This window comes from Ammodytes marinus (genome assembly GCF_949987685.1).
Source record: "Ammodytes marinus genome assembly, chromosome: 19".
NCBI classification, from domain to species: domain Eukaryota; kingdom Metazoa; phylum Chordata; class Actinopteri; order Uranoscopiformes; family Ammodytidae; genus Ammodytes; species Ammodytes marinus.
Window position 1 is genome coordinate 22,471,216 of NC_137223.1, and position 26,145 is coordinate 22,497,360.

At 39.3% G+C, this 26,145-nt stretch overlaps 1 protein-coding gene across 2 annotated transcripts in view; it reads right to left on the reverse strand.

Annotated features, from left to right (window-relative positions):
* Positions 1–26,145, reverse strand: part of man1a1 (mannosidase, alpha, class 1A, member 1) — a 134,234-nt gene that overhangs the window by 99,546 nt on the left and 8,543 nt on the right. For both annotated transcript variants that reach the window (XR_013845364.1, XM_080047908.1), the window contains exon 2: positions 1,726–1,822. Coding sequence is in view for 1 of the 2 variants with exons in the window: in XM_080047908.1 (XP_079904034.1) it covers positions 1,726–1,822 (97 nt within the window). In the remaining variant the exon portion in view is untranslated. The remainder of the gene's footprint in view (positions 1–1,725; positions 1,823–26,145) is intronic.

Here is a 26,145-nt window from a genome sequence, read left to right on the forward strand (position 1 = left end):
CGCTTGGCAGAGTGGTCAGCCCGGCCGTCAGCTGCACAAGCCGACCCGGCAACGATCGGCTGTGAGAGGGCGCCCACCGTCCTGCTCCACCAGCAGATCGGAAAAACAAGCCAAAACGTGCCGGTTAACGGTGGAAATAAATCGCTCGCTTAAGCGATCAATGACACATTAAAAGGGGGCGACTTTGGCTCAGTTGGTAGAGCGGGTCGGCTGATGATCAAAGGGTTGGAGGTTCGATCCCCGCCCTGCCACCTGTGTCACAGTTGCTGTGTCCTTGGGCAAGACACTTCACCCACCTTGCCTCGTGTGAATGTCGATAGTTAGTCTGCTATCGGTGTATGAATGTGTGTGTGAATGGTAACGTGGGAATGGGAACAGGTCTCCCTTGCAAAAGAGTCTTCGGACTCAATGGGATTTACCTGTATAAATAAAGGTTAAGAAAAAAAAAAAAAAAAAAAAAAGAGGAATTAACATCTCAAAAGTGCGTCAAATAAATCAAATGTTAAGATGAATGTTGTGCCATGTATTTTTTATCATAAAGAGCAGCGTACATCTTGCATAGCCTACACATTTAATACTTTGGCTAACATTTTGAATGAATGCAGCCCCCGTGCCTCAGTGTCCCCCCAGCTGCTCCAGACGGAGACAACTGCCCTTACGCAGTCCCATGCAGCGCTCCTAAGTGGCCCGGGTGTGCGCACTATTGAATCAGTGCTCCTACTCAGTTGCACACCATAAGCTGCACATTTTTAAGTGATTAATATCTTTATTTCGGTCTGAGCAAACACTGCATTTGTATAATCTTCTAATAATTGTCCAACAAAGTCATCGGCTACCCGGCACAGCCTGCACTGCGAGTCCATGCCGTTTACAAACTTGCGTACACACACTCACGTCCATATTGATAAATGCCGAGGTTTGCGTGGAAATGTGCGTACACCCACTTTTCTGGTCTACGCACGGTTGATAAATGAGGGCCAGTGAGACAAAGCTTGGAGCAACATGCATTGCACGTGTGTGTGTGTGTGTGTTTGTGTGTGTGTGTGTGTGTGTGTGTGTGTGTGTGTGTGTGTGTGTGTGTGTGTGTGTGTGTGTGTGTGTGTGTGTGTGTGTGTGTGTGTGTGTGTGTGTGTGTGTGTGTGTGTGTGTGTGTGTGTGTGTGTGTGTGTGTGTGTGTGTGTGTGTGTGTGTGTGTGTGTGTGTGTGTGTGTGTGTGTGTGTGGTAGGATAAAAACAGACTTTAGAAAATATTTGTTTAATTTGGCTTCTGTCACACACACACACACACACACACTGGGGGTTTCTCACTTGTCCCAGCCACGACAGAAAGACCAGTCTCATAAACAAAGTGTGTGTGAGCGCATGTGCATGTAATATTCATTTACAAGGCCCTGCAGTCATTTAGCAGTAATGCTTTGTGTGACTTCACCACAAAAGGCAGAAACAGGCACAAAGGTTCGACTGCCAAGTAGCACAAACAGAATATAAATATATGATAAAGTTGACATTTAGAGGCCTCCATAGACGGGTGACTGACTGTCAGCCTATTTGTCTGCTAATCTAAAAGGCCAAGGCCGTTGGTGGCAGGGACACGAGATCAATCATGTGTGTGTGTGTGTGTGTGTGTGTGTGTGTGTGTGTGTGTGTGTGTGTGTGTGTGTGTGTGTGTGTGTGTGTGTGTGTGTGTGTGTGTGTGTGTGTGTGTGTGTGTAGTCTTTCACTCACCAAATAGATTGCTGGAGTGTCCTTGCTTGGAGACGGGCCGGAGCTCATTGGCACCCCAGGCGTAGCGCCGGTAGCTTCCCCACGCGTGTTTCATCATCTGACAGGGAGGAGGAGAAGGAATAACAAATGAGTTAACTTATTATATGACATTCAATTTTGGGCCATAAGTAAGAGAATCGAGTCATAAATTATGACTTTTTGATGCAATGTGATATATTATAGGGTCATTAGATAGGGGAGAATGGGGTAATGTGAGACGCTTTTTACATTTGCTCCCCTCTATGCAAGCTAAAATGATTTATCAGTAAAATGTACATAGCTCCCATTTATTCAGGATGTTTCCTAGCAATGGACATTATCAGAATGTATTCAGGACGAATGGGGCAATGGGTCAAGGGGAAATGAGAGGGGCTTGAAAATATGAATCTCATATGACCAAAAATGTGTTCCGTTGCCTAGATACAAGGGGTGTCTCACATTACCCGATGTCTCAAATTACCCTGTTCTCCCCATATATATATTTTATTTTTTTACATAAACACATTATGACAACAAACATTTGAATGAGGAACTCTAAAATTGTGTCCGTAAAAAGTGCCCCTCCTCCGACTCCATACTTGTCTGTGCTGCTAATCCAGTTTACACAGTATCATCTTTCTAGAACCTGCCCCTAGCTAAGACCCACCACACACACACACACACACACACACACACACACACACACACACACACACACACACACACACACACACACACACACACACACACACACACACACACACACACACACACACACACACACACACACACACACACACACACACACACACACACACACACACACACACACACACACACACACACACATCGGCTACTGCTGGTACTATAATGTAACATATAGCCTAGAGGCAGTGAAACCACAATGCCAGCTTTGTACACCTGAATATAGTACAGCACATACACACGCATTAAGCTGTGTGATCGTGAAGCTAATGCACAGCTTGCACCAAATCTCCTGGGAGATCATATAACAGTACAACACACCCTCTCCACTCAGTAACCATATCCTGTTGCAAACGTTTACGTGTGCATGTGTCGTGTGTGCATGTACATCCAGGGTATTTCCTGGTGCAGGATGGGCCTTTGGGGGTTGACAACACTAAGCAGAAACATTTGGTCACTAAATGTGGCCTATTATTGAAATAAATAAAATGTAAAAGAAGCAGGAACATGTCAGAAGAAAATTGCACGAAAAAAGACAACACAAATCCGGTAGTTAAAAAATGTTTTAGTGAATTTTTTGTATATCGTTAGCCTCATAGCATAATTGCCTAAATCATATTTACTCTACTCTACATCTACTCTATTCTACGTCTACTTTACCCTACTCTATAACCCTTAAAATATGACTTAGGCAATTAAGCTATTAAGCTAACGAATAGTAGATGTAGAGTAGAGTAGATGTAGAATAGAGTAGATGTAGAGTAAAAGTAGAGTAGAGTAAATATGATATAGGCAATTATGCTATGAGGCTAACGATATTTAAACAGCACCTTCCAACCACAAGTGCTGTGCAGGTGCTTGGTAATAACCGTGAAAATTAAAACACTTGGAATCAATACCCACCCACACACACACACACTGCTGTGATGCTCCCGTGAGTTCTGTCTGTTATTTGCATTGTGAGCACGACTGAGAACGTCTCAATCAAAGACAGAGTCCTCAGCAGGTTACATCATGCTGCATGAGGAGCCTGGCGCATGAATAGACTCTGATTTCAGGCTGTTCACAGAGCAACTGGTTATTAGATGGCAGTGCATCAGGGAATAGGCTGCATTATTCTAGAGAGGAATGGGGGAAGCATAATTAGCACGGTAACCACTCATCTCTTGAGTTCCATCTCCCTGTGTCTCCCTCTCTCTTTCTCTTTTTTCCCTCTCTCTCTCTCTCTCTCTCTTTCCCTCTCTCTTGTTCTCTCTTTCTATCTCTTGTACAAAGACACACTGATAACCACACAATACCAGAACTATGTCATTATGGAAAGTAGGGCTGCAGAATTTATCTTTAAAAAATTGTGATCTTGACTCATGCGATCTCATTTCTAAATGATGACAATTCTCTCGCTCAAAAAACAAGAATTGTACGAGAGAATCATAAAAATTCTTGGGCATAAGCATTAAGCAAGAATCATGCAGCCCTAGTAAGTAGTACTGGTTAAACTTTACAACACACAAACACAAAATCGCTGGTTGATCTTCACATAATGTGGCCTTCTTTTAAAAAGACACACAAAGAACCAAAAAAAAGACGTTGCATTTGCATACCATCTCCCACACACATCAAAAGGACAGCCATGGATTATAACATTCCTACATTTAAACCCACTAATTAAGATAGCGAGCCTGCTAATTAACGCTTCTGTGTGCACGTCACATTAAGAGATTCTACCCGAGTACCGCAGTGCAACACATGAGAGGAAGACTCAAGGATGTTGAATCTAAGACAACGAAAACATGGCAACTGGGTATCCAAAAATAGTCCTACTCCTATTTGAGATTTTTTTTATAATGAAGAGATACTTTTTAACATTATCACAGCCCCTGTAAACCCAAATCCATAACATCCTTCTAAGTACTTTTGAGTTAGTTGCATGGTAGTAAGAATCTGAAAAGAGTTTGTCATATTTATCAATACAAATTTAAGATATTGTCATTTGAGTTTGATAAACTTTATATACATTCGGTTCAGATGAGGCAGGCTATGCCACGTTTTACAATATTTATGATCATTTATTCTTGTAAAAAGTGTCTCACTTTACCCCACTCTCCCCTAATTGTTTTGGTTAGGCAATGTTCTGCTTCACCCATTTGAGCTGAATGTTTTAATAGTTTGTTACTTTGTCAGCTTGTTGTATATTTGCATTGTGTTTGTTTGTGTATTGTAATTTTACTCGACATCATTGTAAATGAGGGTCACCCTTCAATTGATCTTTTGAGGATAAATAAAGGATAAATTAGATAAATGGTCAAAGCGTATTGAGATACCCAACTTGGATATCATACTGAATCAACAAAGGAGGAATAAAGACATGTCGGTTAAGCCTGGTACACAAACACCCACCCACACAATCCTCTAAGAGATCAAGCTAAAACGGGGAAAATACCTGAGTGGGTGTGTCTAGGATGACCATTATCTTATTATATCCCTAATGTATTTTGCAGGTCATAATTCAGGCAGGTTTACATTAGGCTACAAGAGAATAGCCTGTAGCATATTCTACTATATTTCCCTATTCAATTATTCAGTTGATTCTAGATTTCTATTGGGCAGAGAATTGTATTATTTAGTTATAACTAATCCCTATCCGATAACACTAATTTCAACCAGCCTTAACACGTGTAAGCCAGTGTAGTTAACAGTTAGTATATAGTGATGTAAGTCTATAGTAACAGGGTTTTTCCTGGCTCAGAATGGGCCTTTGGGGGGTGAGAACACGAAACAAAGTTGTTGGGGTCGCAACTGCAACAGTAAATGCGAAAAGTTTGTGAATCTTAAGAGCGGTGTGGGGTTGAGAAAGGGGAGTTTCAATGATTGTCTTATTGCGATTGTTTTGTTTTCATGATCAAGGGAAGCAGTAATATAAATTGAAATTGAAATGCAATTAATTGCCCAACCCTACAAGAAGGATGACTTGTATTGGACAGAACTAGTAACACATTTGGACAGGTTTTATATAGCTAAATATATCCTAAATTTTTATCATTTTGGCGGCTTGGCGCTGGTGATTTCCCTTTGGGGGAGGCATAAAACCACTTTGGGGGGCGCCAAAATTGTCACTATACAGGAAAAACCCTGAGTAAATGGCAGTTGATGTTGAGACTAATTAGACTATACTGTTTAAATAAGCAAAGTAAAACAAATATGAGATATGGCTGGACATTTCCATAAGCTGTAATTTGAATTGCATATTGGAAAAAGACAATAATAAAAGGTAAATATTGATTTTTATCCAATTCAGTGTGTACATGTAAGTGTAGCCAACAATAATAAACATGCTCGTGTGTTAATGCTTACAGGATCTAATACCAAGGATCCCTTTGTGTTGACTCTAATTGGATTAACAGCTCAGGATTAGGCTAGGCTGACCCGCGGCGCTGTTATATGGAACGGGTGTCCTAAACTATTTCAGACACACGTTAGCTCCATGCTAATTGGCTCTGTATTTAAGGTGCATGGGCTTTCCTCTAGCAAGATCTTAAAGGTGCCGTGTGCAATATCGGAATATTTAGTGGCATAAAGCGGTGAAAGTTCTAGATTGCATCGCTCCCTGAGTAACCCCTCCCTTTCAGATAATTACAGCTACGGTGGCCTTCAAGGACAAGGAGCTAGTTGGCATCATCCACAACTACCTCAAGCCTTTCCACAATATCAAGTTGTAACTAAGGTGAAGATGTTTTTAGTTGTTTATTCTACAGTACTTCATCATCTTCCAACAGGTGTTTTTCCCTAGGATACAAACTATAAAAACGCATATGGCCATTAAGTTTGTCCATTCTGTGCTACTGTAGAAACATGGCGGTGCAACATATCAGCGTCTGTGCTCATTCTAAGGAAATAAAAATAAACATGTTTTATGTTAAGCATGTTTTATGTTATACACTAATTAAAAAATATTATATTCCATTTCTACTAAGTCTGTTCTGAAAAATGCTCATACATACTACACACTGTACCTTTAAGTTAACACACACCTGCTCCCATCTCAGGAGTGTGAAGCCACACACATAATAGGCCAAAGGAGGGATTATTTGACACAGAGAGACAGCGTGAGATGTGTTGATAATCACCTCACTATCCAATTCATTCCTATTCTCCTCTGTCCACCGGCTACACCTCTTCTCTCGGCCTATTGCCTCCAGCAGTGAACTAATAACTGTGTGGTGTTTACTGGCAGTTGTGACATACAAGCAGATATACACCCACACACCCACACCCACACCCACACCCACACACACACACACACACACACACACACACACACACACACACACACACACACACACACACACACACACACACACACACACACACACACACACACACACACACGGTGGTAAACTATGGTAGTGGTGTAAACAAAGGGGGGCCTGCACTGAAGCCTTGTTTAAATGACCCGAGAACCTGAACCTGCCACTGACTCAGAGTGTGTACGGTACACACTGCTGTTTGTACATAAACACGAATGCGCACACACACACATGATGGCAAATCATTAACCGCTGTGCAACGACCAAGGGGTTAATGGCCCAGTTTGCTCCAGGGCGTGGTGAGTTATCTGTAACTGAGGGAATGTGTGGAAAACAAGAAACAGGTATGGTGTGTGTACAAAGGAAAAAGTTATGTTGCATGTGTGTAACAGGTACTGGATGGGTGTGGGTGTGCGTGTGCGTGTGCGTGTGTGTGTGTGTGTGTGTGTGTGTGTGTGTGTGTGTGTGTGTGTGTGTGTGTGTGTGTGTGTGTGTGTGTGTTCCCCTGAGGCTGCTGTGGTGGAAGTGAAGCTGAGACTGGATCCACTGATAGTTGGTCTCTAGGGAAACGCTTTTGACTAACGCCCTGTAACAGGTGCATTATGGGTGGGGAGCCAGAGAGACTGAAAGAGGAGCAGTTAGGTGACAATATGGCTACTGGGCAGATAAGGACAGCAGACAGCCAACTGGCAAAGTGACTGGCAAAGTGACAGACGCACACACAGACACACACAGAGACACACAGACACACACACACACACACACACACACACACACACACACACACAGCCAAAGAAGAATCCCCAGTGAGTGTGGGAAATACAGATGCTTGACTGCCTCACTCAATGCCATCTCAGTGACAGGGAGATAAAAACAGAGTGAGAGGCAGATAGGAATCAGGGAAAAATACAACTGCAAACTGGAAAGAATATTGCGAAAAACTTGATATAACTTAAAGAAAAAAAAACAATAAAAACATTTCAATACGTTTTATGAATGTTTAAAGCAACCGTACTAGCCAATTTATAAAATTATTTTCGAATACTTAAAAAACACACTGAAAAAGGATGGAGAAACGCAAGGAGAAACGCAATGCCAAACTGTTAATGTACTGAAAAAGTAAAGAGAGAATATACTGTAGATGTATTAATTTGCCTGTAAGGATAATGGAAAGTGTTCAGAGAGTTTGATGCACGTTGTGTTTAGAATGTATTAGCCAAACTGAGTTAATTCATTTATGTATTTCACCATGTTACATGATAGTACAATAGTTACCTAACCAAAGTGTGTCACTTAATTAAGCCTTCGTAATGCATTTCATCACAGCAAACTAGTACATAAACTACACACACACACACACACACACACACACACACACACACACACACACACACACACACACACGTATATACAGACAGGCACATTGCCAGAAAACAGTTACATCAACAGCAGTTAAGTAAATCATGTGCTTTCCTGTTTATATCTGTTAAATAAGAGGACTAAGAGCTTTTTTGGAAGACGTTTAATCCAATACTAAAGGATGACTCACTGCTATATTACAGCTGTTGTTGGGATCAACATAAACCTGTTAAGTAAACATTTGTGTTTCACTGTGGAGTTGCAGTGTCCCACGGTCCAAAGACCAAAATTGTCATGTCAATTACTGTTAAGGTTGCCCAGTCAATGACCCTACAGAGTGGACCGATAACAGGAGCTTCAGGCTACGAAGTGTTAAATAACCAACTCATTAATAACGGTTTAATCTAGGATATGCTGAGACTTACTCTTATATATGTTCATGTAGGCTGGGTCATGACCGAAATAACTAGATTGTGGGTTCAAGCGGCGAAAAAAGGTTTTGATCAGGAGGGTGACTAGGAATAAGTCCTCCTACCCCAAGTGAAGGAATTCAAGTATGTTGTTGGTTTAACACTTAGCTTTACCGCAACGTTGTGACGAGAAGAGAGCAGTTTTACACTAAAAGACAGTTGAGTCGGAAGGCAAAGCCTTCGATCTACCGATTGATCTTCGTTCCTACCCTCACCTATGGTCATGAAGGCTGGGTAATGACCGAAATAACTAGATCGCGGGTACAATAGGCCGAATTTGGTTTTCTCATGAGGGCGGCTGGAGTGTCCCTGAGAGATGGGGTGGGAAACTCTGTCTCCAGTGAGGAACTCAGTGAGCAGTGAGTAAAACCCTCTGCTCCTTTGGGTATAAAGGAGCCAGTTGAGGTGGTTGGGGCATCTGGTAAGGATGGAGGACGGCCCAGGACGAGGTGGAGAGATTATACATCCACATTGGCCTGGTAACTCCTCAGTAAATATTCATGTTTTCTTGTGTGTCCTAAATCTCTGTTAAAGATTTTAAATCACAACATCTTTGGCTAATCTTCACCTCACAAGAGTAGTTGTTCATGTTATGTGAAGCTCATTATTTCACCCAAACATTGCTGCTGAAGGCACCTGATACAGGATTGTCTTGTTGTATCATTTTCAAACAGTAAAATAAACAAAATAATTATGTTTTTATATAATCAAAAGTTAAAATTAATCAAGTAGGTAACTATTTTCACACAAACTTCACAAGGTTTGATGTTGATTCTGATGCTTAAGGGTTGTTTATCAGCCCTGTCTGTGTTGTTGCTATCCTGGACGGTATCCTATATCCACCCCCTCTCTCTATATGGGGAAGTAAGACGCCGTGTGCACCTCTGAATAAAAATATAACTGCATCTCGCTCAGCTATCTGAGACCAGACAGCCAAATAAGCCAATCAATGGACACACACACACACACACACACACACACACACACCCTTTTATGGGAATAAATATAAGCGCATTAAACATTCACTATGAGCAATTTAGCAAAAGCAAGCATCAAAAAGTAAAGGCTCTTGCGTCATGTATAAGTCAAATTCTTTTCAGATACCATTGAGTATTTACGTTTTTAAGGGACGGTTTAAAGAATTTTAAAATCTTATTAAAATGAATGGAGAGATGGAGGATGCAAGGCTTTGACACATTAAACGTCATGAAATAGAAAGTACATTTTGAAATGTGCCAGACCCTGGGGGTGCATCTATATTAGAGAAGAGAAGACATTGGAAGCATATATGCACCATTTAGAAAAGGCGCACAGGCTTGGAGAAAAATTATGTGGAAAACGTATTGAAAATAACATCCCACAAGATGATGTAGAAGTTACACTAAGCAGCTTATCAGTTCACTGAATTCTAGGCGAATGGCAGGATCAACCAACACTTTACCAATGGGTCTTTCTCATAAACAGACATTTTGGGCTCGTCACAGTTCAAAAAGCTTGGGTCTATCCAATAACATAAATGAAAGCTCTCTTCCATTATACCAGTGAGCCAGCATTCACAATACCGGGTAATAGAAAGCAGCCATTGCCAATGTTATTAGGTGCACCTGTGTTTGAAAGCCCAAACTGTCCACCATTACAGCCACAGCAGTTGCCGGTGCATTTTGGAGCCACCTGTGTGCGCAGTATTAACCAAAGCATGGCATCCAAATGAGTCCACAAATGATTTTGGAATTACAAAAGTGAAAAAGAGAATGGCCAGTAACGCAGGTGCAGCAATTTCGTCAGTGAGCTGCAGTTTAATCATGGGTGGGAATAAAAGGAGCACATTTCTCTCCACAGTTTTGGATTATCGGAAAAGCCAGACTTTAGGAGGTATCCAAAACATAGCTTGCCCCAACACACACACACACACACACACACACACACACACACACACACACACTTTTTTTTCAATATGTCTTCTCGCCTCCCAGGCAGCCATTTGTTTCCGCTTTGGTACGAAAATCAATTTGCAGAAAATCACTTGAGTGATGTAATTCATCACAGTGAACATACCGTGTCCTTTTATTCTTCTCATAAAAGTTACACTGCATGGAAAATGCATCTGTAAGCAAAGATTGATTTGAAAAGTCTGTGATTGCATTACCATTCAACCTTAACATAACTTTGACAAAATAAAGTCTGCTGAAATTATTAAAAAATAATGACATGAGTGGGCAGTGTTTTCACACTTTAGCGATAAGCCTCACATCAACTGGCCAAGGCATTAAAACCATTAGCATTATCTTATTATTCTTTCAATAAACAACAGAATATAAACATCAACTGGCTCTTAACAACATCTAATACCATTTTCCCATCAAGTACTGTTTTGCTATAGGCAGACTTTGAAAAGCCCAAATCATTCTTGTGATGAAAACCAACACTTCTAAACAAATGTGACTTCACAACAAATAACAGAAACATATTGAATTGTATCAGAATTTGAAACTTTAATCAGAGAACGATGTTCACTTGCACAGGCACCACAGAGTGTAGATGTAGCGGGGGAAATTGAAATACAGATATTGAAGCCAAAATCCACAATGTTGGAGCTTACAAAAATCCATCACCAAAACTATGATGACTTTGATTGCTTTTGACAGCCTACATCTCAGACTTGAGAAGAACATTCTTTATAAAATGTCAGATTGGCAGTTAAGGTCTGGCTACATGCTGAACATGGCATTATCAAGTCCCTTGGACTTATAAAGCAACAAGCAACTATGGCTTATTTTTCAATGCAATATAAAAAAAGAAGAAAAAATATGTGCAACATGAATCATGATGCAATTGAACCCATTGTATTCTGTAAGTGTTACAGATATTGTACAATATGTCATCCTCTGGTGGTTTAATAAAATATACTTTAACTGACTACTGTTTAACTTACCCTGCTTACCCCATACTTTCCTACTACTTAGTATGCCAGAAAAAGATTTAGGATGTCCCATGCATGTCATTTGTAGTATGCTGAAAATACATACATGCCCAACTAACTCCAATCGCATTTTGGAGTATTCGTCTTTATTTTTGACATTAAAAAAAATCTTCCTTATCTAATTTTTTTTCTCTCCTGTGGCCCTAAAACTCTTCTTTACTTTAGTATGTAGTGTAGTAAAAAGAAAAAGTATGTGATTTGGAACACAGGGACAGCTATACATTCAACAAGGATGTTGATGCCACACTTTCTTTATGTGCTGGTAGAATCTTATAAAAGAACCAGACCACAGAAGCCCTGACTTTGTGCTTACAAAACAGGCTCTCTAACCCTATACTGTTGTGGAGCAGAACTTGCCACCCAACCATTTTTCCACCTCATCTCTTCACATGTTCTCACTGCTCAGAGAAAAGAGGATCCAACACTCCGCCAAGGGAAGAGCTCTTCAGGGATCAGGGAGGGATTTCCTAAGAGGTTTAGTATTTCTACTGCTGAAATAAAGGATACTGCCCGTCTATACTCTACTGACACAAAGGTGGGGTTAAATACTTTGTTTTTCCCACAATGGAGGCATTGGCTAAGTCACCTGTTATGCATAACACACAATAACAAACTACCAGCAGATACAGTTTGCTGAAAACAAGTTAAATGTTCTTGTAAGATTACCAACAAAAAATATATAGCTGTCCATTATAAATGACACAGCCAGCTTTATCACACACACAACACACACACAGCCTTAAAGAATGCATATTTGTCCTGATTTGTGAAAATGAGTAATTCTGAATAGCACCACTTCCAACAAAGTAAATTTCTCAAAAATCCTACCAAATTCAATATACTGTTTACAAATTGTCGATGCAAAAAATGTAAGGGAAGCGCTATATTCAAGGGGAAGAGGAAATACACAGTGATCCACAAAAATGGCGGCAGTTAAAGAACAACAAAGGAAACTGAAGAAATCGGAGTGTGTAGACGCTATCAGATTGGTCATTAAGTTTACCAAACCACCCAAGAAACCATTAAATCCAAAAACGTCAACAAACAAATATAAGCAACGAGATAGGAGGCTCTGCTAGAATAACAGCACTTCACCACAAAAAGTGGCATGTCCAATCAAGAAGAAGCTTTCCAGTTTAATAAAAGTAACTTTAAGTCAAAATTTGCCAGGGGTATGAATAATTTCGGTTTTGACTGTATAAATATATCAGTTGATCGTGAACTGTCAAGAACTAGTCTGTTGTAACTGGGTAGTTTTGTAAAAAAAAAAAAGCTTTCAATTTGTACCTTTTTCACCAGAGGGACGAAATGTGCCTGGCTGTCGAGTCTAGTTAGCGCAATTCAATCATCCAGTATGATGCCCCAAGACTCGAATTGTTAGGATCAAACACTGATATAAAATTTAAACAAATACATTATCTAGAGAACTTCCAATCAACCAAAATTCAATATGATTATTAAAAAACAATCAAACACATATCGACATCCACTTCATATCGTTCTTGTCAATGTAAATCTTGGGATTTCTTTCACTATCCACCATTGACTAATCAATGATCATCCACTGAGGAAAATCCTGGTCGATATAAAACAAATTTCCCATCAGGCCTATATCTCATAGATCCCCACACGCTTACATGCCAACACTTGCTGACCTGATGGGTCATAAAACACATCATCCCAATACCCCGATTGGTGCTTAACAATGCTTAGTGTTGATGATACAGTCAACAGACCAAGCCGACCTGTAAAGCAACATTACACAATACTAATCAATATTAGCTGACGGCTGCCTGGGGAGCAAAGGGAGGGAGAAAATGATAAAAATTGCAAGACAGGAAAAAAATCTATATCTGTGACTGACTGTTTGGTTAGGAGCATGGATCTGGCAGTAAAATATCTCTCCAACGAGAGCACAATTATTGACAACAGAGATGTTACAACAAAACATGAACACTGAAGTCTTGGGGATATTATTACTTTAAAGATTCGTCCAGAAATGGAGCCAAAACAGCTATTAGACATGTGTTATTCAGCAGTTTTTTTTTTGTAATTAAATTCTACAAATTGAGGTCCTACGTATCTAAACAAAAGAGGGAGAAGTGAGAAGCCAAATGTGTTATTCAAAAAATACAAAATGCTTCATGTTCAATCATGAGCTGAAAGGGAAATGGACTTCAAATCGACACGAAATTTCCTCAACTTATTTAAAAAGATTGATTTCTTTACACACACACGTACTTCTATCTTTGTGTAACCTTCAGAACTAAATGCCTAACCCTAACACCTTAACCTAATTCTAACCTGAACCTTAAAACCTAGGCTTAACCCTCAAACAGGCCTTCGAAGAAGTACGGAGAAGGCAAAATGTCCTCACTCTGAGGATAAGAGCTAAACTGGTCTTCAAAAATATGCCACACACAAACACACACACACACACACACACGCACACTTATTGACTTGACCTTTCACTGGGTGTAGGAAGCAGCCCAATTGGGTTTGACCCAGACGCTTGATAAAAGGCAAACTAATGAAGACTTTGTGAAAGGTAGATTGATTTATTTTTTCCCCCGGCCTGTATTACATCCATTGGCCGACTTCAACACAGCAGACGGCGGCTGCAGAGCTCGAGCCCATCACTCATTAGTTTAACAGGTTGGCAGAGATGAGGAGCGAATAGAAGCTAATTCCAGGAAAATACACCCCGTGCTGTATTCAAATGATGTGGGCCAAAGGAATGTAGAGAGTAACTATGGAATATGAATAGGCTGGCTCCTGGACCTGTCCATTTTATTTTTTTGCATGTTCAAGCTTTTTTAGTAGACAGTACAGAGTTGAAATGGGGAGACAGAGAGAGGGGGGATGACCTGCCCATTTTGGCCATTCGACAAAAGCAAATTATCAAAAGCTTTTTGTGCCCTTACTAACCCACACTATTATGGCTTTAACCTTTTTAACTAAAAATTGCTTTCAAACATTTCTGTGAAATAGAGAATGAAATTGTTCCAGGATTGGTACAATGGGTTGAAAAGGAAATGGGAAGAAATAGGCTTAAAATTATAAATACTTTTTCAGCCTCCATCGAGCAATCCTTTCAAAAAACGTCAGAAAAGAAGTTAAAAAAAAGACCATCGCAGTTTCCAACAGTCCAAAAAAAAATCTTCAAATGTCCAGCCAACATCAAAATCCAAAACTATTAACTATCATATAAGAAAACCTGCACATTTTCACAATTCAGAGGATTAAAAATGTAAATGTGTTATTATTCCTGAAAAATGACTGCAATGATAAATCAATGTTGATTATCTTTCTGTCAACCGGAAAAAAAATCAATGAATCGACTAATCTTTACAACCCTAATCTGTGTGTGTTAAATGTTGGCTCTGGCTGGGTTCATCAATCTGCCAGGAGAGTAACTGTCTGCTAATCCAATCACTTGTACAATCCCATTAACTAGAGGCAGTAATCAACATGTACACACTATATCCACCCACTCTGACCCACATAACCAACCAAGAAACACACTATGGATTTGTACAATTTTTTTAACGCTTTTACCATCCATTCAACTCAAATATACATTGTGTGCTTTTTTTCTATTCTACATACAACAGCTGATCATAAAAAGTATGTAGTTAGTTAGCATGCAGTATGCTACAATTGGGACAGACTTCTACTTATTTTTATTTCATCATAACATCGCACCTAGAACTTGCCTCTTGCTTATATCAGTCGCATTGCTGGTTGTTTTCAAACGGAGGTTCAGTTGATGAGACATAACTTCGGGTGTGCACTAAATTGTGGTTCAATATCAGCAAAAAAGAATGCCGATTTCCATACTAAAAGTTACAACCGAATGTAGTAGGGCATCTGGGTATTTTAAAGCATGCTCCATCAAACCGTATGTATTGGGACATCCTAAATCTTTTTCTACCATACAGATTGGGGGATTGGCAGCCCTGGAAGCGGGCTCTTAAAGCAAACTCATTCCGATTTCTGTTTCATGTTTTTCTTTTTTGGTAATGATATTTATTTAGACGAGCGATAATGTAATGATACTCCAGTCTCCACTACAAAGCAGCACAAATTAGATTCAATCCACTCTGGGCTAATTTAGTCATGACATTAAAAAGGGATATCAAAGTTACCATGGCATTTTCTAATCTTTAAAAGGCAAATTTATTACCTGAAAATACCTGAATTGTCCCAGCCATAAATATGGCACAATTAACATTATAGATGTGACAATGTAATTTGCTATGATAAAAAAAACTGCCTACTCAAGTAGAGTTCAGACTGATGAATATTATTCAAAGACTAAATTGACCTAAAAGCTGGAAGAATACAACTTTTTTGATTGACCCAATCTTTTAATGGATCAAGCATTTAGATGTTAAATCAACATGAATAAATGCAGTAAATAATTTGAATTTCATTGCCCTGAATACCGTGTTTTCACAGAATAAATTGAGTTTACAGTGTTTAGACCCACACTATATTAAAGAAATACTATCCATTTGCTTGCTACAACAAGTCTGCGGCTAAATACAAAAAGAGATATTTTCTGTTAAAAATTATGCGTTGGAGCAAAGTGGAGTTGTATAGTTCATCAATTCTTACCAAAACACTTTTTTTAAATGGATATATTTTTTGTCCCATTCATAAAAGTACACCGGCGTTAAGACATATTTCCCGATAATGTTCCCCAGCTTGAAGCCTATATAATCCGCCTTCTCTATTTTACCAGCTGGGCAGCAATCCAATGTATCTTCTTTAGCCAGCTAAAACTGTTTAAAAATCCCCCATTTGTAACTATTAGTGCAGTGTTGGGAATAGGGCCAGCGCAAATCCTTTCTTCCTATTTTTTTGTGGAACTGATCAGTTCATTCCATAATCTTTATTTTCCAGACGGGCTGATGTGGCTTTGTGAGCCGGCTTTACTTCTAGGGCTGGATTTCAGCTATAGTCGGCTATGACAATATATGTGATGTGAATGTGGGTTTTTTTGGTGGATCACTTGTCAAATTAAATCCAGAATCCTGGATGTTTTTTCTGTGTCTTGCAGTCTCATCATTGACAAGTCGTCTTATTAACTGTGTCCTCTGCAATGCCGATACTACAAGGATTCCTTAACAGCGCAAAGAGGGAGCTACACAAGTAGTCTATTGAATATAAATGCCAACAAACTATTTTGCCTGTTGTGGAGTTCAGAGTTTATGCAAGCCTTCTTTCTTCAGTAGTTCTCAGTGGGTCGTAAAATCCGCTACTGAATTTATTTATATGATCATAAAAGTAAACACAGCAATCATTGAGGGTAACTTGAGGGCACTGGCTTCAGTTGTTTGATCATTTAGCCGATGGTATGGCCTTGGTATTGTGCATTCTTACTGTCGGACATGGCTCACTGGCTCATAGCCTTTATCAATGTACTTAGATACAATTGTATTTTTCCTGCAATGACCAAACAAAAGTTGTTGAAGTTGAAAAGTCAATAACATAAGACAACGACACAGAGAAAACCACAGAATATGAGCCGGACAGAAAGGTGTGAGGTTTACTCGGTTTCGTGCCAAAGGGCTTCTGATATTGCTGTTTGGTAGATGTGTTTAAACACCCAGCTTCACGGGTCACAACAATCTAAACATCAGGGGAGGAGAGTTTCACCTCCTGGCTGAGAAAACAGGAGCTGAGTTGATAATAGACGGTCTGACGCATGTTTGTATTGTGTTATAATGCTCCAAATTCAATTTCAAAAGCGTTTATCTGAAACAATGCTTTCATGGGCATGGAATTGGAATTAATCACAATAAAAAATAAAATTTTACGACTATAATAAGTCAAAATCCTGGTTAATAATGAGTTGGCTAGTACTCGAGTGAAGACCTTTTCCGTCTTAACTGCCTCACTGTGTCTTTTAACGTCTTTATTGTTGGTCCCTTCCATTTGTCAACTTAACAACTACAGGCCTCACACAATATTTCTAATTAAGCAGACAAAATGGACGCTTTCATACAGCCCACATGTACTCAAGCCATATCAGGTCCATTTAAATTAAATGACAATGAATGTTGCATACCAGCGCTGCATAATGACCACCATCTATTTTGATGCACAAACACAAACACACACTCATCCCTTCCCGCCCATGAGTTAGAGTGGCTGCAGGATGCAGGGCTGAATAATTTAGATTGTGTACTTGGCTTGCCTCTTTCCCCAGAAAATTGAAATGGGCTTTTTACCGCAGAACACAGCTGAAAATACGGGGAAAATAAACTGGAAATCAAACCACAAAGGGGTACTGTAGATAGAGGCATTGCATGTTAAAATAGTGTTGCACAATTAATCGTAAAAAAAATTGTGATCTTGATTCTTCATTATATATCTCTTTGACTCACCTTTTAACCTTTTAATGAGAAAACAAACTGTGTATAATTAATTAAAGGGTCATGTGTATAGAGATCAGGATCATACACATTATGGATTCACCATAATTTACATATTGTGAAGTTGTTTTGTATGAAAAAGTTCTTGCAACTTACGAGCATAGTGACAGCAGTGGAATAGCAGACCACAAAAAACGTGCACTGAATAATTTTTTTAGCCATAAAAAGGCTCCTTGGAAAGAGGAACACAGTCGTAATACTATATGGCCATTTTTATAATGCCAAAACAAAGAGCGAACCACCCGAGTGTTATGGCCATGTGGTCATTAAACGTTGCATTCATCGAGATGCTAATGCACTCTGGCATTACGGACTCTCTTTGTAAGACATTTATAATGGGTATGGCTCATTCAGCTGCAGATTAATTGTGTCATGATTAAAGCTATAGTGTGTAAATTTTTCATATAAATGAATGCCGGTAACATTCAAGCAATTGCAAAAAAAGGTGACACAAAGTTGTTAAAGCCTATCAGCTCTACAAAACTCTGTATTTCTAAGTATGGTGGCGTTTATAAACTGGTCAAAAAGACAAATCCCATGGAGCGACTAAGAAATGTTTCAAATGTTGATTCTACTGCTAAGAAAAATCCTGGACGTACAGCAGAAGATATAAAATCAATGCGCGATCAGAGAAGGCTTACCACATGTATCTGCACCGACAGTGTTGTTGTTATTACTCTAAAAATTCTTCATCGGGGGCAACAGAAGCTACGCACTTTAGCTTTCAAAGATATTCCTATTTCGGCATAACCTTCATTTGACCTCCTCTTCTGATCTTGCTGATCTCACACAAATTCCACCACTGCAACTTTTCAGCTCTCTGGCACCGCCGAGCAACCCAGAGGGCAGTCCCATTTGCTGATTGTGTAATTACCTTTCAACCTGCATAAATCTGACAGTAATTACTGAAAGTCTGCAGAATACAACTGAGAGAAAAGCATTTTTTACGAGTGTGTTCTAATCAATTGCTCAATTTGGCTGTCAGTTGATAAAGATAAAGACCCTAATCGTGTGCCAAACAGACAGCATGAACGAGGAGTGACCTTGGAAAAACTGAATGAGGCATACAAATCACAACCAAATTTACTTTAGAAAGAAACCCCTATTACAAATAGAACATTTTGTTTGGTGTTGATGCACCTTAAACGATACTGATGGATTGTGATGCCTAAACAGTCAGACAAACAAGCTCTCATGGTACAACCGAGAGATTTCCAGGTTCAATATGCAGGACGGCCGAGCATCCAGTGTTAAAATGCTAGCCCTCACATGGAAGGGGAAGGGGAGATTGAAAAATAAATGGAGTGTGTGATTGACAGCCTATGATTCCGGGTATTAGACTGAATTGGATTAGGGCCGGGGCGGAGCGAATCAGCCGGCCATAACCTCTGGTTTGCCCGGATCCGTTAATAGTGAATATCCAACAGTATTTTCCCTCAATCTCTGTCAAAGCAGGGCTACAAGGCTTGGTCAAAAAAACAGAAAAAATACTTGATCCCCTTTGGAGGCTGAATGCCCAAGGGGAGTTTCAAATCCAGAACAGCTCAAGCATTTTAAAAGCAGCCATCTGGTTTGTGCCAACACCTTGAAGCTTGTATTTTTTCTCCCCAACAATAAATTGGGCAGCTTGTTGACAGGATGTGGAATGGCACATTTCTGTCCTTGGACTTTGTAAGGGCTTTGTAATCTTCTACGAAAAATCACACAGACATGCCTTTTGAAAATGTGAACTTGAAACACCTCTGAAGAAAATTTGAAAAACACTGAATGAAGGGGACACCACCTGAGTATAGAGTAATATAAAACTGAATACGAAATATGATAGGCAGCTTAGCACACACTGGCATGGCAGATGTGTGCACAATGGTTTGAGTTTCGGCTCCTATAATGTCAGTAACAGAAATACATTCATTAAGAACTTCTTAATATCCTACCCAGAAATATCACTGCTTTACATGAATACAAAAAAGTCACATCCATTCATTTAAAATGCCTTTTGGCAGCCGACCAAAATTTTGGGATATTTTGTGATTTCCTATTCACTTGTTATATGCACTGCATGTAACTGCAGTTGAAGATGAGGACTGATTGTAAAGTCTCCCAAAATGATGCATTCACATCACGTCATCTCTAAATTCTGTGTCGTCTTGCAGGGAAAGCTCGATACTGTCTGCAAAACAGTGCTGTTGAAAAAAAAAAATTGATATTGTATATTGTGAGAATTTATATAAAAAACTGTACTATATAACTGACAGATCAAGCTTCCGTAAAGGAAAATAAATATATACATTGTATATGTTTCTTTTCAACATGAAGGAATTTGTAATTGTCTGTTTTCACAGAGTTTATTATGAATAATTTGGTACGTGCCAAGGTAGAGACAGTAGAGATAGTTTGTCTTGATTAGAAGTACATACTGATGTTGAATGTATTCTACTCTACATTATATTGTTGAAGTGCAACAATTGAATCATAAGGGCGGGGCAAATAATAGTGTCATGTGTTTACTTGTGACACTAAATCAATTGTATGTTATATAATTGATTTAGTGTTATGAGAACATACTAAGATATCCATAATAAACTCCTCCTAACCTCGATCTTGTGTGAGAAAAGACAATTACAAATTCCTTCATGTTGAGATCGGTTGGCCACATATTGAAGCGCTCGTGCCTCAACTTGCAGCTGCTGGCATTACGAGGAAAACATAATGTTTCAGTTTGTCATAGCAGGTAAAGGCGGGAACTCATAACAATGTTGTGGTTGGCATGGCTCCAGCATAGCATTCGGTGCCACATCAGGTCAGACACGCAAAGACTGACATAAGGAGAAAGGAATTTAGGTTATGCCCAAGCTTCTGTCCAAGTTCAATTTAGTTCAGCCTATTTTTCATAACATCTGTAAATAAATAGAGAAGGAATTAGGGTAGACTAAAGAGGTATATAGATTTAATCTTAAACAACACACTAACTAAACTGTGTTGAAATAAGACATTTATGCGTGATGCCATTTAAAAGTATTTTCCGTGTACCAAACCTCCAAAATCTAAACACTCTAATGCAAACACTGCTAATGAGCATTGAGCCAGTGTTGTTTGCTCATGACAAGACAAATTACATTTTCTCGTCTTAACTCATCCAACTAGCCTGACAAACGCACAAGGCATGGTCATTAATGGCAGAGTCGTCCGGTAGATTTAACGTGTGTGCGTGTGTGTTCGGTGTGTGTGTGTGTGTGTGTGTGTGTGTGTGTGTGTGTGTGTTCACCCAGAGTCCCTTGGGGCTGAGAGGCCGCTCTGCTCCACACATACATCACTGTCTATAGCAAAGGGAATGCTAATAATCCAGCTAACCCACTGTGGACTGCTAATAAAATTAAAAGCTATAAACATGACTCATCCGGAAACTAGACTGGGATCTGTGTGGAATTAGTCCCATGCCCTTAAATTCTGGTTTATCTCTCTCTCTACCTTGAAATACTGTAAATCTACTTCATACAAAAATACGGGGTTGAGAAAGAGGTAACTAATTATCCGTTTTAGAATTAAGGGTTTGCTCGATTAGGGCGGTCGTCCACTGGGTTGCAGGGTCACTGGTTCGATCTCCAGTCTCCCCGCCACATGTCCCTTGGCAAGACACTGAATCCTAAATTGCTCCTGATAGTAAGCTTGCATCACGAAACCAGTGAAAAGTGTTATAGAAGTGGAGTCCATTTACCTTGGTTTTGGGTCTGTGAAAAACCAGGGAAAAGCTGGTTCCATCCAGTTACCTTGTAAAGTAGATTCTTATTTTCATAATTGTTGGAAAAGGAAATTTCAAGTATTCATTCCACAAGTGCAACCTTAGTCATTAAGTGAAACTCACTAATGCGTTGTTTGTTTCTCCTTTCAACAGAAATGTGTATACAATAATTTACTTTAATTGACTCTAATTTTCCTCACCCTACTGTAGAAGAAAAAATAGAAACAGATGTTTTTTTTCACAAATAAAGCATGTAGTGACGGGATTATGTCTTTTAAACTGCTGGAAGTGTTTTAATGTGAAACAGCTGGAGAGAGTGTCGAGTTCTCATTAATAGGAAACGGCAGCAACAGCAAATTAGCACAGCAAATGGAGTTAGATTAGAAAACAGAAAAACACCTCTCACTGAAATATTACCGCATTCGCTAAATAGAAATAAGCGCCTTTCTCTAATAGTGCCCTCTCTCAAATATCACTTAGGTTAAGGTTGTCAACATCAGACAACCACTGCAGCCTTTATTCACTAGTAAACTGGACCTCCCGTAAGATTCACTACATCACTTTCATTTACAAGACCCTTCTCGGCCAATCACCTCCTGACTCATGTTGAATGCAGCAGCCAATGCCCATCATATACTATACTCCGTCCTCACTTCCTATGAATTCAGTTAAGTATTCCCAGAACTAACTGTGCCTCTGGTCTTGAATTTTATCAATCTGCTGCCAATCGCGACGGGAATGCTCTGCAAAAGACACTTAAACAGGACACATTCCTATACATTTCATCTTTCAATATCGCCACCCCAACCACCTTCACTGATCTATGCAGTTGATCCTAGTTCCCCAAGGACACATTTGAAAACTTTCTCCCTTCATATTAATCAATGATATACCTGTGCAATTCTCATCTTATACTTGTTGATTGCAATCTGTACTTTCAGTGCCAATTTTAAGTATTTAAATTTATATTTTATGTCCAATGTATTTTATGTCCTAGCCCTCCTTCCCCTAAGTGGCTTTATAGGCGCTTGTCAGGCTGATATTGCAAATAAGAACTTGCTTGTAGTCGTAATGACTTACCTGTATAAAGTTGATATAAAAAGTTGAAATAAAAATCTAAAAAAAGGCCCCAGCCACTATATTAGAATCCATGGTAAGTTTCCCTATGTGCAGAATTGTACAAAAAAAGTCAGCAGTAGCCAAGTGTACTATATTTGTATAATGCAATAACACAAATTACAATTCGCCTCAGGGTGCTTTGTAGCAGTAAAGACTATTACGTAGAATAAAGGTTTCTGTTAATCAGTAAAAGGACAAAGTATTTTAACAGCAATCTATTGTTTACAGATCTGGAAAAAATTAAGAGACCACTCCAAATGTTCAGTGTCTCTCGTTATACCATCTGTACGCATATGTTTGTAAAATGAACATTGTGGATTTATTCTACAAACTACTAACATCTCTACCAAACTCCCCCCCCCCCCCCCAAAAAAAAAAATTGTCATTACAAGCATTTTCTATGAAGTAATGTAGAGATGAAGATTTAAGAAAAATACAGACTGGTCTCTCATTTTTTTCCAGAGCTGTAAGTGTGGTGAGTAAAAGAGAAAGAAAATTTGAGAAAAAGGGAAGAGAAACTCATGGGGCGCCCCTAACATAATGCCCTGATGGTGCTCTAAATAAAACATGGTCACGTTTGTAGAGCTACTGGAATCTGTCGATAGGCAGCTGCTGGCCACAGCGGGAAGACCATGGAGAACACACACACAGTCGCTCACACAATTTCCAACTGGCGGCCCGAACCCTGTGGTGTATTGATAGGATTCAGTAAAGAAAGGCTAAGCTCTGGCACTCACCTTTAGCCGAAAATGTCAGCCTGTACATAAGGTTTAAGAGTGAAAAATACATGAAAACGAAACACCACTAGAGAAGTTTAACTTAAAAATTGATTTAAAATGTTGTTATATTCAGTGTACAATATGTCATGTAAATGTTATTCTTATAGTCCTACATCACAAATACAAATTTGCTTCAGGGGACAATCTAAACAGCATATCAACTACTGTGCCTAGCTTAGACCCTCAACTCAGGCAAGGAAAAACCTCCCTAAATGTTAACCAAAAACATAAAATAGGAGTAAAGTTGACTTTCTACCTGTTCTTTGACAGTTTAAAGCTATAGTGCGTAACTTGTGTCGCCCCCATGAGTAATTCTGAGTAATAACAACAACACTGTCGGAGCATCTACATGAGGTAAGCCTTTGGTGATGGCCCGTGGATTTTATACCTGGCTTCTGTACAGGTTTTTCCATAACGGCTTTCCATGACTTTCCTTATCCGTGAATATCATGGCTGAATGTGGTATGTGTGGTATTTGTGTGTATCTTTCAGTTTGTATAATGTGTAGTCTTATAGTAGTATGTAGTATAATGTATAGTGTATTATGTATTTGCATTAGGAGTTTAATATCCATGCTTCGGGGGCATGTTCGTGTCTCAGCCTACAGCACAAATACTGGGCTACCAACAGTTACAATGATCCATCTAGTTTATTTTGCTTCACGCTTTTCCAAATGAATGCGCAATGCCTTTATGCATGAGCAGGAATATAGCTGGATAGTCAATACAGCAACAGCGGTGAGGCTCTATTCGGCTTCTAAGATGAATAGTGTGTACAGGGCAGCAGGGCTACAGGCATAATACCACCACCAGCTCCACATCCTCGCCTGCGGTGGTGTGTGGGATGCTGGGGCATGCCCCCTGGCTATGGCTGGACGTATACAAAGGCTTCAAGACATAGACACAAATAAGTAGAAAATGTACATTGACAGTCTGAGCGCGTATGTAGGAAAAGTAACCCTATCAGTCACTCTAGAAGGAAATATATAGTCCAGAGGAATCAGAGTCAGGAGGCTACAAAGTGAAGACATGGAATGACATGATTTTATTGTCATCCAGGGCCCTATGATTTCTGCAGTAACGAAAACGTGGACAGAATTAGGGAATTCGGCAATGAAAACGGAAACTAAAAGGTCAAATTTAATTTAATTTTCTAACTGGAAAAAATTAATTTTGAAAAGAATAATACTGATTTCATAGTGCCGTATACCTAAGACCGCCTGGAAAAGGCAAATGTATCCTCATCCTACCTCTGTACATGTTCAACCTGCTATAACCCCATCAAACTTAACCACCAGACCAATTGATCCACACTGACTTTACAAGGGCCTTGCTGTAACAATCCAAATGAATGCATGGATTTAAAATATCTGAAGTCTTGAGGGCCATCCATTACTATATGGACATTGACTTTATCACGTTATTAAAATATTCATTACTTGGGTATTATACTCCTAGCCAGCGTACAGAACTTGGGCTAGAGGTTCAGCATGATTCGTCTACAAAGGGAAGACAGCGGACATCCTGATAATAACATCAACACATGACATTCTCTGAGTAATTTCCAATTCTTCATACCTTTGACTATATGGATGTACTGCTAAGACCAAGTGTTTGATGTTAAAGACTCTTTAAATCTCATGAATGAATATATCCTCTGAACAATATCATGAAAATATTTTTTTTAATTATTGACTAAATTATTCAATTTAGATTTAAGATTATGTAAAAGGTACTAATTAGAATGTCCATAAAAAATTATGATATCTTCAAATCTATCTAATTATATCTTCACAATGAGGCTTTTTGATTGAAATCAAACAGGCTACCATGCAAAGTATAGATATTATAAAAATAGAGAGCAATCAGAGGACCGTTTGCATGACAAATCGTCTTCCTTTGATCAAATTAAAAGGTTTGACGAATTAAATTCCTTGGCCCAGTTAGTTTTGATCTAAGCGTTTACATTTGCTATTTTCATTAGGATTCTGATTCAGATCTGTTCCATGTGATATGGAACTCTGCAAACTGATTGGACGTCATAGCAGTTGTATATGCCCATTATACAACAGTTAGGAACCAATCAGATCGCTTGATTTAAGACATCCGTTTTACAATTCCATGTAACTGCAACTATTGAAGACTTCCCCTACTGCAACTATACTATACTAAAATGATCACTGGAAATCAACAGAGCTTCCATTGTCAGTTGAGTGAAAGGAGTTACTGTCTGCATTGCCACACTCAACTACATTCTTGTACTGACGTCTTTTCAGGAAGTATTATTGCGGGAACTGAGCCATAGCTATTACTGTAAAGAAGACATTAGACAATTAAAGAAAACACAACACATGCACGCACGCACACAGGCATGCATGCACGCGCACGCACACACACACACACACACACAGACAATTAGTTCAAATCGATACAGAAATCGCAAAGTTAGCTTGACAAAGACGGAAAAAGAGAATTTTACTTTAGACTAAAAAGGTTGATGAAGCA